This window comes from Gekko japonicus, unplaced genomic scaffold (genome assembly GCF_001447785.1).
Source record: "Gekko japonicus isolate JY-2015 unplaced genomic scaffold, Gekko_japonicus_V1.1 scaffold1012, whole genome shotgun sequence".
NCBI lineage: Eukaryota > Metazoa > Chordata > Lepidosauria > Squamata > Gekkonidae > Gekko > Gekko japonicus.
In genome coordinates, this window is record NW_015172587.1 from 8,579 (window position 1) to 22,938 (window position 14,360).

Consider the following 14,360-nt stretch of genomic DNA (forward strand, 5'->3'; position numbering starts at 1 on the left):
TGACCTAAGCTTTTATTTATTTATATTTAAATTTATACCCCGCCCTACCCCGAAGGCTCAGGGCGGCTTACAGGGTACAAGTGCCAGGTTAAAACAATATCATATGATTTAAAAACAATAAATTACATTTTAGTGAATTGCTGACCTCTATGACACACCCTATCTCAGGATCTTCTACAGTGTAAACCCCACTTAATGAGGGGAAAGAGCCATATAAAGAAAAGGAAATCTTCAGAATTAACATGTTTATGTTCTTGATCCAATAGGTATGCTGAGCTGCAGACCGGAAGGTCGGAAGCTTGGCAGTTTGAGACCCTAGTGTCGCATGACAGAGTGAGCTCCTGTCTCTGGCCCCAGCTGCTGTCAACCTAGCAGTTCAAAAGCAAGAAATTGCAAGTAGATAAATAGGTACCACTTCAGTGGGAAGGTAACAGCGTTGCATGCACCTTGGCATTTAGTCATACCAGCCACATGACCACAGAAAAGTCTTCAGACAGCGCTGGCTCTTTGGCTGGAAAATGGAGATGAGCACTGCCCCCTAGAGTCGGATTCGACTGGCTTTCGAGGAAGGGAAACCTATACCTTTTTTAGATGTAATATTTAGTGAGAGAAGCATAACTGAATAGTTGATGAGAGAGAGAATGCTTGACAATTGCAGGATTCTAGCATTTTAGATCAATCTGCAGCCAAGATTGAAGTAATGCGCTAACAACTTAATAGTTAACTTTCCTTATAACATCCTATAGCATGGAAGGTTTTGAGCTGAAATGGATTATCCCAATAAAGTATACCCACACTCCAGTATTTTTAAAAGGAATTTTTAATTCTTACCATGTTATTTGCATAGGAGAGGGACTGAAGAAGCTGCAGTTTCGCTCTGGTCGGAGGAGCTATGGCTACTTTCTCCAACAACTGAAACTGCATCAGTGATGTTGGTGTTTTGCTGCTGGGTGGGTGTAGGATACCTTACACTTGGGGAGCAGTGGCTACCTGAAGGCAAAAATCCTATGAACACTTATTTGGAAGTAAGTTCCATTTAGTGGAATGAAACTTACTTTTGAGCAAACAGGCAAAAATTCTGGCTGCAATCTGAGCACATTTACCTAGCAGTCCCATTTAAATTATTATGACTGAGAATTGTTGCATATTTTATTGTAGCAGGCATGTTCCCCTTGTTCACCCTGCAGGAAATAGGTAAAGTCTGAGGAGGCACGTGTCCCCAAGATCAAATGTGGCTTCACAGACATGACCAAAGCCTCTTGCTGTGTGATCTCTTTGCTTCATAGACTTGCATATGTACTTCATATCACTGGGTGTTTGAAAATGTTTTGTGCACCTTTCTGTTTTCATGCTACAGCAAATGCCAGAATGAGCAAGTGCCAAAATAAACATAGAAAATACTTTCACTGTCATAATATCGTTTTCTATATTTCACTATTTTGTGAGCTGACTTGGATGTTTAATTCAGAAATAATGCATAGAATCGTCTAAATAAAATATTTAAAATAATAAAATATGACTCTGCCTTACTTCTTATTAAACATGCTTAGGCTAAGGATGTAAGGAATTTGAATGGCTCTAAAAGTATAGTGTGGGAATTGTCTATCAGAGAAACAGTATATGAGGAAAATCCCTCCTATCCAGCTTCAATCTGTATTTTCCCTCTGCTTTTCTAAGTCTAAACTACAGATTGTTGGTGGATCTGATAGTGGATGAAAGGGTAGCCAGTTTTTATTGAACCTTTCTTTCTGACATGTTTTCAAAATCCATGGAATTTATTTTAAACATGGACAACCTTATGGCATCTGCAGTGAGAAAAAATTCTGCTGACTGTATAAATGTGCCTAAGACAGGTTCATCTGTACATACTGGATTTATATACAATGAAAGTTTTTTAAAATCTTTTTAGTTGTTTTATGGTCCCTTTTTAGCTTGAGAACTTAGATTCAGGTGGGTAGCTGTGTTGGTCTGAATCAGCAGAACAAAGTGAGTCCCGTGGCACCTTTAAGGTAGCTTAAGAACTGTTTTATGAATATACATTTAAGATGCTCAGTGATTGTTTTTGCTGTTTTTAATGGCTTGTTTTAGTATTGATTTTAATGGTTTTATGGTATTGTGTTTTTACTTATAAGCCACCTCAAGTCTCTCCAGAGGTGACATTAAATCACCTAAATAATAAAATTTGGGTTCATCTGATTTCTGTCTGCCTGCAGCTAAATGTGTTAGCTGATAATGTTAGTGGTGATGGTGGCCAGTTTCTCTATGAGAGTTTCCTGAGATAATGAAGTCATCAAGTGAGGAGCACATACGTGTTAAATCAGTCACTAGTCGACTTTGAAGATCACGAGAAGACTCTCTTTTCCATTCTCAAGACCTTATTATCATAAAGGCCAGAGAGGTCTATTTCCAAACAAGCTTGCGCCTCTCACTGGAGATCATATACCGTGAAATTCTTAATCGGTTCGTTCCTGCAAGCCAACCTTCCCTTATTACGACACACAAAGCGGCTGTAAAGGGTCATCCCTGACAGCAGCGGCCGCTAGCGGGAAAGGAAGATGTTTCTGTCCCGGAAGCAAAGAACCCGGTTTGGAGCGCCGGTTCTGGCGCTTGTTCCTCGTGGGTGTGTGTAATGAGCAGGTGATAAGTGGGCTCAGACGAAATTCCTACTTGAGACGGAGCGAGGCAATCGCTACCGCTCCTTTTTCGCCCCTTCTCCTTTGCATCTCTTGCATCTGCCTCCCGGTGGTGAGGAATCCGCTGTCTTATCCCCACGCCTCCGCACGCGAAGAGAAGCCTCATCAGGTTTATGTGGGAGAGAAAGCGGTGAAGGAGCATATGTAATGCACATGAGCGTTAGCGTTGCCATTCTCCATGGGGGACCCGGGGATCCCCTGGAATTACAGCTAATTTCCGGAGTACACAGATCAGTTCCCCTGGAGAAAATGGATGGTTTGGAGGGTGGTCCCTGTCCTCCCCAGGCTCCGCCTCCAAATTCCCAGGAGTGTACCAACGTGGATCTGACAACCCTACTACTTCCCCCGCCGGTGGCCAGGAAGGATCTGGCAATTCTAATAAGCCTTATATTAAAAATGCCATGCTCCATGTATTCTCCTGCCAACCTAGCAGTTCGAAAGCAAGAAATTGCAAGTAGATAAATAGGTACCGCTTCGGTGGGAAGGCAACAGCGTTCCGTGCGCCTTGGTGACCACGGCAACCTCTTCGGACAGCGCTGGCTGTTCGGCTTTGAAACGGAGATGAGCACCGCAACCCTAGAGTCAGATTCGACTGCGAGCAAGGGAAACCTTTACCTTTACAATGTATTCACTCTAGTTGGGTGAAAACTGAGATGGTGGCAAGGCAACAGATATTTCTGAATAATTTGGGGATATCGTTTTGGTTGAGTCTTATAATGTGATTTTTGCCGTCAGGGTCTGGAACCTGGGAAGAATAAAGAGAAGTCTTGGAACATTAGCAACTTTTTGTTCCATCATGAGCTAGAGTCTGTTTTGTCAGAGGATGCTGCCAGGAAAGTGCAGGTGTGTTTCTGTCACTAGAGACCACAACAAGCAACCCACCCACCCCCACACTGGGAGAAAGAAGCATTTTATGCAGGCTGAGCCCCGATAGTCTGGAAGGAAGACAGGATCATAGTAGGCATTTTATTTTATTTGTACACATATGGGTTTCGGGGGGAAACCTGAAATGTCAGTTCAGAAAGCAGTAAAAAATAAAAGGCATAGTCTGAAATGTTTCTGGGCCACATTCGAATGTGAATAAGCATGATAATAATCCAGGAAAGCAATGGCTGGCAATATCAATCCTAGGAAGATTATGATAATATAGTTCACACTTGAGAAAACCTTTGTTTGAAAACTTCCAAATCTGGGCAAATACCATCAAAAGTTTTGTTTGGGGGAAAAGGCTCAAATGAAATGAGGGGGTTTTATATGTATGCGTGCAAGTGTGTTGTCAAGATTTTCCTGTGTAGTGCCAGATTCACATGTTTTTAAATTGTTAATGGTTTGGTCATTTTATTTCACTGATTTGTGACATTTACTGTTGTGATTTCTTTTCACAGGGTGGTAGATATGTTTATTTATTTAGGGGGGAAATGTATGCTGCCTTTCCAGGAACCTGTCCAAGGTGGCTTACAAAATAAAAACAAAATATTAAAGGATATTAATTAAAATCCAACCCAGCAGAAAAACAGACCACTGCCAGCTTAAAATAATTTCCAGACTAAAATAGTGTTAAAAATCAACTCCTTGATTAAAGGCCCTGATGGCCTGGCACCTAAAAGAAAATATGTTGAATTAGGCTATTGAACAGTGCCCTGGGTAGTGGTTCCCAGCATCAGTTCTACTACTACTGAAAGGAGGATATGTTTGTGGAATTCAGCAGACACAGAGGAAACAATACTCATGGTTTATATATGTTGTTTCCATGAGTTAATTATCAGATAGGAATTGTTTATCTTCTTTAAGCAAATAAGCTTTCTGATTTGCCAATAATTATATGCATTCCATCCTCTCTGTGGAGGTACACGGCCTGCTCTACACATGCAGCGGTATTCTGAAGTGACTGGAGAAGACCATAGTGCTTCAGACTACAGGTGGGGATCACATTCTTAAATGGTCCCCTGTGTTTAAAAAAAATTGGCAAGGAGATGTTACCACAGCAAAGGCAGAGCTGCACAGAGAGTTTTTAAATCAAAGTGCATTAAAATTTATTCTCTTTTTGCCTTCTGAAATGGTATAGCTCATGTTACTACTACATTTTGATGTGTGTGTACACCAGGCCTATAAGATGTGGCCACATGGAAGCTGCTTTAAATGATTTGCCTTGGGTAAATGCTACCTCTGATGAGCCACTGATGTACAGTAGCTCTCTGTGCAGAACTGGATGTTTTCAGTGTGCTACTACGGTATGCCCTCCAAAATGTTTTTATGAAATCATGGTCATAAACAACTCATTCCCATTCACACCTGCAGTACACAAACAGCCCATCCTATTGAAACAACCCCCCATGTGGAGCAATTAAAGGAACCTCCATGCTGTGGTTACAAGTATATGTAGGAGGTTCTGGTTTCAGTCCCTAGCATGGTACATGCTGTGGTTACAAGTATATGTAGGAGATTCTGGTTTCAGTCCCTAGCATCTCCGGGTAAGGGCATGGTAGTTATAGACAATGGGAAAGACATTTCTCTGCAGGGTACCTTATAAGAGCTCTTGCCAGTCAGAGTAGGTAGCACTGCCTTAAATGGACCAGTTATAGTGTTTAGGTATTCACCCAGAAATACAATGAACTGAATGAGGGGGGGGGCTGGAAACATCTTTCATAGGAACAGCAACTAAAACATCTTGCACAGCAGTCTCTAAACCTTGCCATAGAGCAAACTAATCCTCAGATCCTTACATTATTCAATTTAAGGGAATGTCTCTCATTGTAAATTCTGTCACAACAATTATTAGACTCCTTTTCACATTCATGCTCAATACATGAAGCTTATTATTGGTTTTCACTATTTTTAGTTCTCAAATACTGGACAAAACTGATAAATAAAACTTTTAAAAAAAGTTTTATTCTTCATTGAAAGAATTCTCGGACTGGGGCAGCAAGGCTTTTTTGGTTTTCTTTTTCTTTCCATACCTGATTTCTTGTTTTTGTTTTTTCTTAGGAACTTGTAGCTGTTGCCTTTGGCCCCAGAGGAGAATGGAGGAAATTTTGGCTGATCTGTGTGCGAGCAGTCCGACAGATCCACTCCCTGTCTGGGAACATGGCAATGTTGGACATTGTTTCAACCAGCTGATTCTAAACGTTTTCCCGCATGCAATCCTAGCTATAGTCAGTGCCTGCTACATAGGAACACCAAGGTATTAATAGTCCAGATGTGTGAGCTAAATCCCACATACAGGCACATATATTTCAGCATTCACTTTGTGTGTGGTGCTGTTAACCGCCTGGTGAAATGAGCTCCCCTATGAGATCATAGGGTGCGTTCAGACAGGGCATTTTAGCCAGCACAAACTGCTCCGGTTGGAACCGGAGCAGTTTGATCTGGAAGAAACGTGATCACACTCACCTCCTGACTGCGCAGCACATTGCGATATGCTCGTCCACACTTCAGGCGCTCAGCAGAGCGCATCGGAGTTTTTTTTTTATTTTTACACAGTTTGCGCATGCGCATTGGCAGGCTTCTTTATGATGAAGCCGATTGGCTGCCGCTTGGCTCTCGGGGCGCATGGGTGTGTTATTGTGGGGTTTTTTGACAGGGCAAATGGAGCCAGGAAGGAGGGAGGGGGGTGAAGAGCACAGGCAAGTGAGGCCGGGCAGGCAGTCTCCCAGGGAGGGACCTAGCGCTGCCGGCTCCTGAAGGGGAGGCGGGGCGGAGATCCTTGCACGTGCGTCGCCCCCTCCCACCTCTCCTCCCTCTTATTTTATTTTTTGCATGTGCGAGTCAGGCCCACCGCCAGCCGCCTGTTGACGAACTCCCCTCCCTCGCCGCCGCCCCTTCTGGGGCTGGTGCTGTGTGCGTGTGACCCGTTTTGGCTGGGGAGAGTGCCCAGGAGGAGAGTTAGTCAGCAGCAGCCAAGGAGGAGGAGGAGGAAGGAGAGACGAGGAGGAGGAGGAAGGCACGGCGGAGTCATGGAAAACACTCTGCAGCCGCAGCTAAAGCAAAAGCGGCTGCAGCAACAGCAGCGGCGGGCAGGGGAGGAGGAGGAGACGAGGCGGCTTTGCACAGGTGCAGAACAACTTTTTTTTATTAACGATGGGGTGAAGCTTCGCCCAAGCGCACATCGACTACAAAAAAAATGGCGCCCAAAAAGCGGAAGCCTCGGGCTTCCGAACGGAAGTGGCTCTACACCGGCGGAGAGCGATCAGATGGGGGGATAATGCGGCTGGAACCGGTGCACTCAGGATAAGCCTGGTCCTGACCGGACATCTGATTAGATATCAGATTGCTTTAACATCTGATCTCTCTATTTACATGGTATTTTATGATATTATGTGCAAATTGCTATATTAACATTATTTTAATTGTTGTATATCGCCCTGAACCCGTTTGGGGAGGGCAGTATATAAATCTAATAAAAATAAATAAATAAATAAATAAATGTATATCACAGAATCTGATAGGAATATCCCATTCAATTTAAGTGAAGTTGCATTTATGGGCCATAATGTATGTTGAGAAATGACCACACCCTCCTTGAAATATTCCTTAGGTAGTCCTAGCAGTTTGTTTGGCTTTCTAACTGCTGAGGTGTTTTAAGATTGTAATCCTAAAGGCATTTAATCATGAGTAAGTCCTATTGAAACACATGTAAGATTTTGTTGCACAAAACCGTTCTCTGACAGCTTATAGGAATAAATGTAAGCATGAATGTTTGCAGAGTCCAGTCTTTCAGATTTTCGAATGAACAATAACTGCAGACATATCAGATACCTCAGCTGTGGCCTGAAACAGTGTGGTCATTTTTGCATATAATCCAAAAGTTAACAGACTGGGAAATGAGATGTACAGACATGCAAGCCTAACTGGTGAAAGGATATCAGGAGAAGGGATGAGAGACTCCATTCTAAAGCATGCTATTCTCTCTTTACTAGATCTTTGGATTCTGGGAATGTCCACAGACCTGGTTGGAAATGCAGGATTGCTGCATCTTTTATCCTTGCTGGCTTATCTGTCCTAGACATAATTCCAGCAGCTGTATGGCGACGAGAATTGGGTTCCTTGTACCTAGAAGTACTGGCAAGTGGCATAGCCACATTGGCATGGCTTACTCATAGTTTGGCACTGCTTGCTCTCTACAAGTCTCCATGTAGTTTCAGCCGCGGTCCCGCAACACTGCTGATTCTTGCCTTCTTTCCGATTCCCTCCCTTATTATCACTCTGGTTTGGCGCTGCCAGACTGAGATGGGTGTTCAGGACCTCCAACCTGGCACTGTCTTCAGAGTGTCCATCCTCTGCCTACAGTTGACCACAGTGGTTTTCTACATAATTGGATACATTATGCCCATGTCTAGCAGGCATGACTTTTTCTGTATCAATGATTCTTGGCAGCATGAACCTCTCATGACAGGCTCAGGGATTTCTGTACCCACATGGCAGGGAGTGGCAGAGGATGGAGAGAGCTGGCTCTCACGTTTCTCCTATGCTTGGATGAATCCTCTTATGAAGCGTGGCTATCAGTGGATGTTAAATCGGCCTCAGGACGTCTATCAGCTACCTCGGCGGCTCCAGGCAGTCAGAGTCTGTGAACGCTTCTCCTCTTGCTGGCAGAAAAAGGCAGCTTTCAGACAAGATGTTGAAGAGACTACATCTTCCACAAACCGATTATTTGCCAAAAGCGATGGATTCCCATCTCCAGAGCATCATCATAATATTCGAAAGCGTGTGAGTCTCCTGTCAGTCTTGCATGCAGCTTTTGGGCTGCGCTATTATTCCTTGGGCCTTCTCAAGCTGGCTGGCAGTCTGTTGGGATTCTCAGGGCCCCTGCTCCTAAACCTGCTGGTCAGTTTTATGGAATCACGCCAAGAACCTCTTAGCCACGGGGTGCTGTATGCACTAGGACTCTTTGCTGGTGCATTCCTGGGTGCCATCATGAGGAATCAGTTCAGTTACGAGGTGAACAAGATGATGCTGATGGTGCGCACGGCCGTTATCTCTGCTATCTACCAGAAAGCTATTGGGGTGAGTGGCAGTAGCCTGGCTAGCTTCACCACTGGGGAGATTGTCAACTTTATGAGCACTGACACTGATCGGTTGGTCAATTTCTGCCTCAGTTTCCATGAGCTGTGGAGTCTTCCTTTCCAGTTTGCCATCACACTCTACCTCCTGTACCAGCAGGTAGGCATAGCCTTCTTGGGAGGGCTGGCTCTGGCTCTGCTGCTTGTTCCTGTTAATAAAGTTGTTGCAAATCGGATCATGGAGAACAACAAGGAGATGCTGAAGCACAAGGATACACGTGTCAAGGTGAGGTGGAGCTATTCGGCATTTCCAAAGCTCACTGTTGTGCTTATCTGTTGAGTTTTCCTGGAATAGCTATGTGTTGAATTTTTTAGGTATTTGTGACAGTGAACTCGTATAATGGAGTCTACGTGATTTACCTATTAGTAATGAGCTAGCAGTGCTGGTCAATCACCAATGCAGTATTGCACAACAGAAGCAAAAGGCAGAAGCACACTCCGTTTTTTGTAACAAAGATGGACCTATGATAGCCTTCCACAAAAGACAATTACACACATTGAAACAGCAGGCATGAGTGCTCTGGGCCCAACCCCTACCTGTGTACAACCACCTCCTTATGAGCATGGGATCAGCAACAGACTCTCACCCCTAGACCCCCCATCTGCCCACTTGCCCCACCATCTTAGGGTCCCCGTTTTGCACACTGTTGCTAGGATAGGAGCATGGTCTGTTTTAAAACTTAGCTGGATTCTTCAGAGAATCTGAGTACAATTTATTTGGGAGCCCCTGGGTGGCTACAGTAATTTAACAGAAATGCCCCAGTCACTGTTGGGCACACAGATATGGCATCATACAAGAAGGGAACATGATTCAGTTTTTCTCTCTCTAGTACATAATTTATGGCCCGGCCTAACTTTGGAGTTTGTGTTAAGAGTCTATGCCTCTTACGTTATACCTTCTGCTGCTTACAGCTGATGACAGAGTTCTTGTGTGGCATGCGAGTGATCAAGTTCTATACCTGGGAGCAGCATTTTGGCACTAGAGTTTATGGCTGCCGAGCCAAAGAGCTGAAGTCCTTACGTGCTATCAAATACTTGGATGCTGTGTGTGTCTACCTCTGGGCAGCACTACCTGTGGTTGTCTCCATCGTCATCTTCATCACATATGTTCTGCTGGGACACCAGCTCTCTGCTACCAAGGTAGGAGATGTGGCTGTTTTAGGAGACTTCTACTCGGGTCGCATGTTAAGATACTTCAGAAAGCATTTGAAAAATGGCTTCCCATATGATATTTTGGAAAATTGTGGTAACCACCTGAAACACTCTTGTGTTTGAGAGTGTACAGCCATTCCAAACAAGCAAAATGATCATTTTTTTGGAAAGGATTCTTTTCTCTCAAGACTTTGTAACAGTGAAACCCATCCCTTACCTCATACGGTGAATGTAGCTGCCACAGGAAGCTAGTCTAGTGGCTAGCTTTAGCATAACCATGGCTTCATTTCTCAGGTATAGAATATGACATATAGGACAGAATATGACATTGAACTTTTTCAGACAGCCTATGTATTCCGCTTCAGGAACCGTTTACTAATGGAATATTTCTGTCATTTCAGGCAGATCCGTTTTAGTAACTGGCTGCTGTCGGATTATATTTACCTTTTCAGACTATCCCGCTTGTGTCCTGTTCAGGAGGCATGCCTGAGGCATTCTAGTTCAAAACTGCTTTGTTCCATTTTCAAGTCCGTCTTCCACTTCTGAATCGCTATGCAATGATGTGTAAAATGCTCTCTAAAGCACTTCCTGTAAAGCCACCTCATTTTTTCAACCTGCTCCTGCATGCAATCTTCTTCAGCCATTGGTGCGGTGGGTTGTTGTTTTTTGAAGACTGTAATTGGAGTACTGAGGCACTTAAAAAACAGAGCAATTTATCGACATGGTGATTCCATAGCCTCATTTGCAATTCACTCTCCCCAGCCCCTGATTGCAGCACAGCGATGCAAAGAAGAGGGAAAGTTCCACTTTATCCCAAGGCTTCTCTCTTCTCTCTCTCTCTCTTACCCCCACCCTCTTTTCCCTTGTAACTAGCTTTTGAGATCTTATTCCAGTTCTGTCTGAAGAAGTGTGTTTTGTTGACCTCAAAGGTGCCATGTGACTCAAACTTTGTTCTCCCTCTGAGAGTGGGGGCAAAAACTGCATCTGCTGGGGAGGGGGAATTGCAAATTAGGGTTAGGCCATGCTATGGAATTGCCATGGCGATAAATTGCTCTGTTTTTTAAGCACCTCAGCACTCCCATTACAGTTTAAAAAACAACAACAACGTATCGTTTACACAAGCAGGTTGGGAAGAGGAAGCGGCAATTTGTGAAATGGCCAGATCGCTTCATGGACTTATGGAAGGTAATTCGCTGTGTGAAAGACCCGTTCCTGTGTGGCTTTACTCAGAAATGGTCCAATGATGGATACCATCCAGAATATAATAGTAATGTGAAAAGGGCCATTCTCTATATATCATCCGTCTACTTCGCATAAAACAGGCACTCCTTGCTCTTGTGCTTGTAACATGTTGTTGTTCAGTCGCACAGTCGAGTCCGACTCTTCGCGACCCCGTGGACCACCTCATGCCAAGCCCTCCTGTCTTCCGTCGTCCTCCGGAGTCTGCTTAATTTCATGTTCGTTGCCTCGATGACACTGTCCAACCATCTCATCCTTTGCCGTCCCCTTCTTCTTTGACCTTCAATCTTCCCCAGCATCAGGGTCTTCTCCAGTGAGTGCTCCCTTCTCATTTGGTGGCCAAAGTATTTGAGCTTCAGTTTCAGTATCTGGCCTTCCAGGGAACAGTCAGGGTTGATTTCTTTTAGGATTGACTGATATGATCTCCTTGCAGTCCAGGGGATTCTCAAGAGTCTTCTCCAGCACCATAGTTCAAAAGAATCTATTCTTCGGCGCTCGGCCTTCCTTATGATCCAACTCTCGCAGCCATACAGTACTACTGGGAATACCATTGCTTTGACCATATGGACTTTTGTTGGCAGGGTGATATCTCTACTTTTTAATATGCTGTCTAGGTTTGCCATTGCTTTCCTCCCAAGCAGCAGGCGTCTTTTAATTTAATTTAATGGCTGCAGTCACTGTCTGCAGTGATCTTGGATCCCAGGAACGTGAAGTCTGTCACTACTTCCACAGCTTTCCCTTCTATATGCCAAGGAGCGATGGGGCCGGATGCCATGATCTTAGTTTTTTTGATGTTGAGCTTCAAGCCCACTTTTGCGCTCTCCTCTTTTACCCTGAGCAAGAGGCTCTTTAGGTCCTCTTCACTTTCTGCCATCAGAGTGGTATCGTCTGCATATCTGAGGTTGTTGATCTTTTCCCCAGCAATCTTAATTCCCGCTTGTGATTCATCCAGGTCAGCATTTCGCATGATGTACTCTGCATATATATTAAATAAGCAAGGTGACAATATACATCCTTGTCGTACTCCTTTTCCTATGCTGAACCAATCAGTTGTTCCATATCCGGTTCTAACTGTCGCTTCTTGACCCTTATACAGGTTTCTCAAGAGACATGTTCTCCATAATCAGCGAATGTTGGCAATTTCCTCTACCTCTAGTTCCTCTACCTCTTTGAAACCCAGCTTGTATTTCTGGAAGTTCTCTATCCATATACTGCTGAAGCCAGCTTGTAGGATCTTTACCATGACCTTGCTAGCGTGTGAAATGAGTGCAATTGTGCGATAGTTTGAACATTCCGTGGCATTGCCCTTCTTTGGGACTGGAATGTATACTGACCTTTTCCAATCCTGTGGCCACTGTTGTGTTTTCCAAATTTGCTGGCTGATTGAGTGCAGCACTTTAACAGCATCATCTTTTAAGACTTTGAATAGCTCAGCTGGGATACCATCACCTCGACTAGCTTTGTTTAGTAATGCTTTCTAAGGCCCATTTGACTTCGCATTCCAGGATGTCTGGCTCAAGGTCAGTGATTACACCATCATGGTTGTCAAAGACATTGATATATATTCTTGTATAGTTCTTCTGTGTATTCTTGCCATCTTTTCCTAATCTCTTCTGCTTCTGTTAGGTCCATACCGTTTTTGTCCTTTATCATGGCCAGCTTTGCATGGAATGATCCCTTGATCTCTCCAATTTTCTTAAAGAGATCTGTAGACCTTCCCATTCTATTGTTTTCCTCTATTACTTTGCATTGTTCATTAAGGAAAGCCTCCTTATCTCTCCTTGCTGTTCTCTGGAAATCTGCATTCAGTTGTGTAAATCTTTCCTTTTCAACTTTGCCTTTCGCTTTCCTTCTTTCCTCTGCTATTTGTAAAGCCTCATCAGACAGCCACTTTGCTTTCTTGCGTTTCTTTTTCTTTGGGATGGTGTGTATTGCTTCCTCTCCTGTACAGTGTCACAAACCTCTGTCCATAGTTCTTCAGGCACTCTGTCTATCAAATCTAGTCCCTTAAACCTATTCTTCACCTCCATTGTATATTCATCAGGGATCTAGGTCAAATCTGAATGGCCTAGTGGTTTTCCCAACTGTCTTCAGTTTAAGTCTGAATTTTGCAATGAGTAGCTCATGATCTGAGCCACAGTCAGCTCCAGGTCTTGTTTTTACTGACTGGATAGAGCTTCTCCATCTTTGACTGCAAATTATATAGTCAATCTGATTTCGGTGTTGCCCATCTGGTGTTATATAATCAATCTGATTTGGGTGATGTCCAAGTGTAGAGTCGCCTCTTAGGTTGTTGGAAGAGGGTGTTCGCTATGACCAGCGTGTTTTCTTGACAAAACTGTTAGCCTTTGCCCTGCTTCATTTTGTTTAAAACTACGATCCTAGAAGCTCAAAAAAATATATATTCCGCAGGTTAGGAAAGGCACAAACAGGTATAGGAAAAAGCCTGCATGGTTATTGTAACGATTTCATGTTTTGTTTGTGTGTCTCTTTAAAAGTGGTTTGTATGGATGTATGACAGACTAGGATGCTGGACTCAAGCAAGTGATATGATTGGTGAGTGACAGAGAGGGGGAGGGGTTTTGGAATGGATGCTGTGTGGATGATTGGAATGTCTATCTGGTGTGTCTGTTAGGTAAAACAGTTGAGTAAAACAGTTAGTCAGAGCAGAGTGTGCTGTGTAAAAGCAGTTGATATGAGTTTTGTCCTGTGGTCTCTGTGTGAGAAGTTTTCCTGTGTGAAATATAAGAGTGAAGTCTCTGTGTTATAAGAGTTACAATTGAAAGCTGAGAGTCTAAGAAAAAGTACAGTGAAAAGTGTTACTAAGTTGCTTTAACCTCCCTGTCAGTAAAAGAGAAGCTTGTGAGAGACACCAAGCATTTGTTCAAATCCTTCCCAGTACTGTTTACATTGTTTACCCTCGTATTTATGTTTTCTTTAAATAAATCCTAATTCCTTCAAGTATACCAGCTCAGCAAATAATCCTTCCTCAGACCACATAGACCTTCATGAATGCCTAAGACCCATGGTACACCTACCCCGTGGAAAATATTATAGGAAAAGGTTTGGGAAAACCTAGATTTCCCTGGTGGCAGCCAGAATACCCTACAGAGTAAAACTGAAAGAACATTTTAAAGTAAAACTAGACCTCCCCAAATAAGAGGTCGTCACAGGTGGTGGCAGCGGTGGGATACGAACATCCTGAGGAAGAGAACAC

General features: G+C 43.6%; 1 protein-coding gene across 1 annotated transcript in view; it reads left to right on the forward strand.

The window, feature by feature from the left end:
- Positions 1-2,671: 2,671 nt before the first annotated feature.
- ABCC10 (ATP binding cassette subfamily C member 10) overlaps positions 2,672-14,360 on the forward strand; it is a 41,897-nt gene continuing 30,208 nt past the window's right edge. The window contains exons 1-6 of the mRNA XM_015421481.1: positions 2,672-2,745; positions 3,429-3,650; positions 4,540-4,612; positions 5,679-5,874; positions 7,610-8,978; positions 9,665-9,892. Coding sequence (XP_015276967.1) covers positions 5,714-5,874; positions 7,610-8,978; positions 9,665-9,892 — 1,758 coding nt within the window. The 5' untranslated portion in view covers positions 2,672-2,745; positions 3,429-3,650; positions 4,540-4,612; positions 5,679-5,713. The remainder of the gene's footprint in view (positions 2,746-3,428; positions 3,651-4,539; positions 4,613-5,678; positions 5,875-7,609; positions 8,979-9,664; positions 9,893-14,360) is intronic.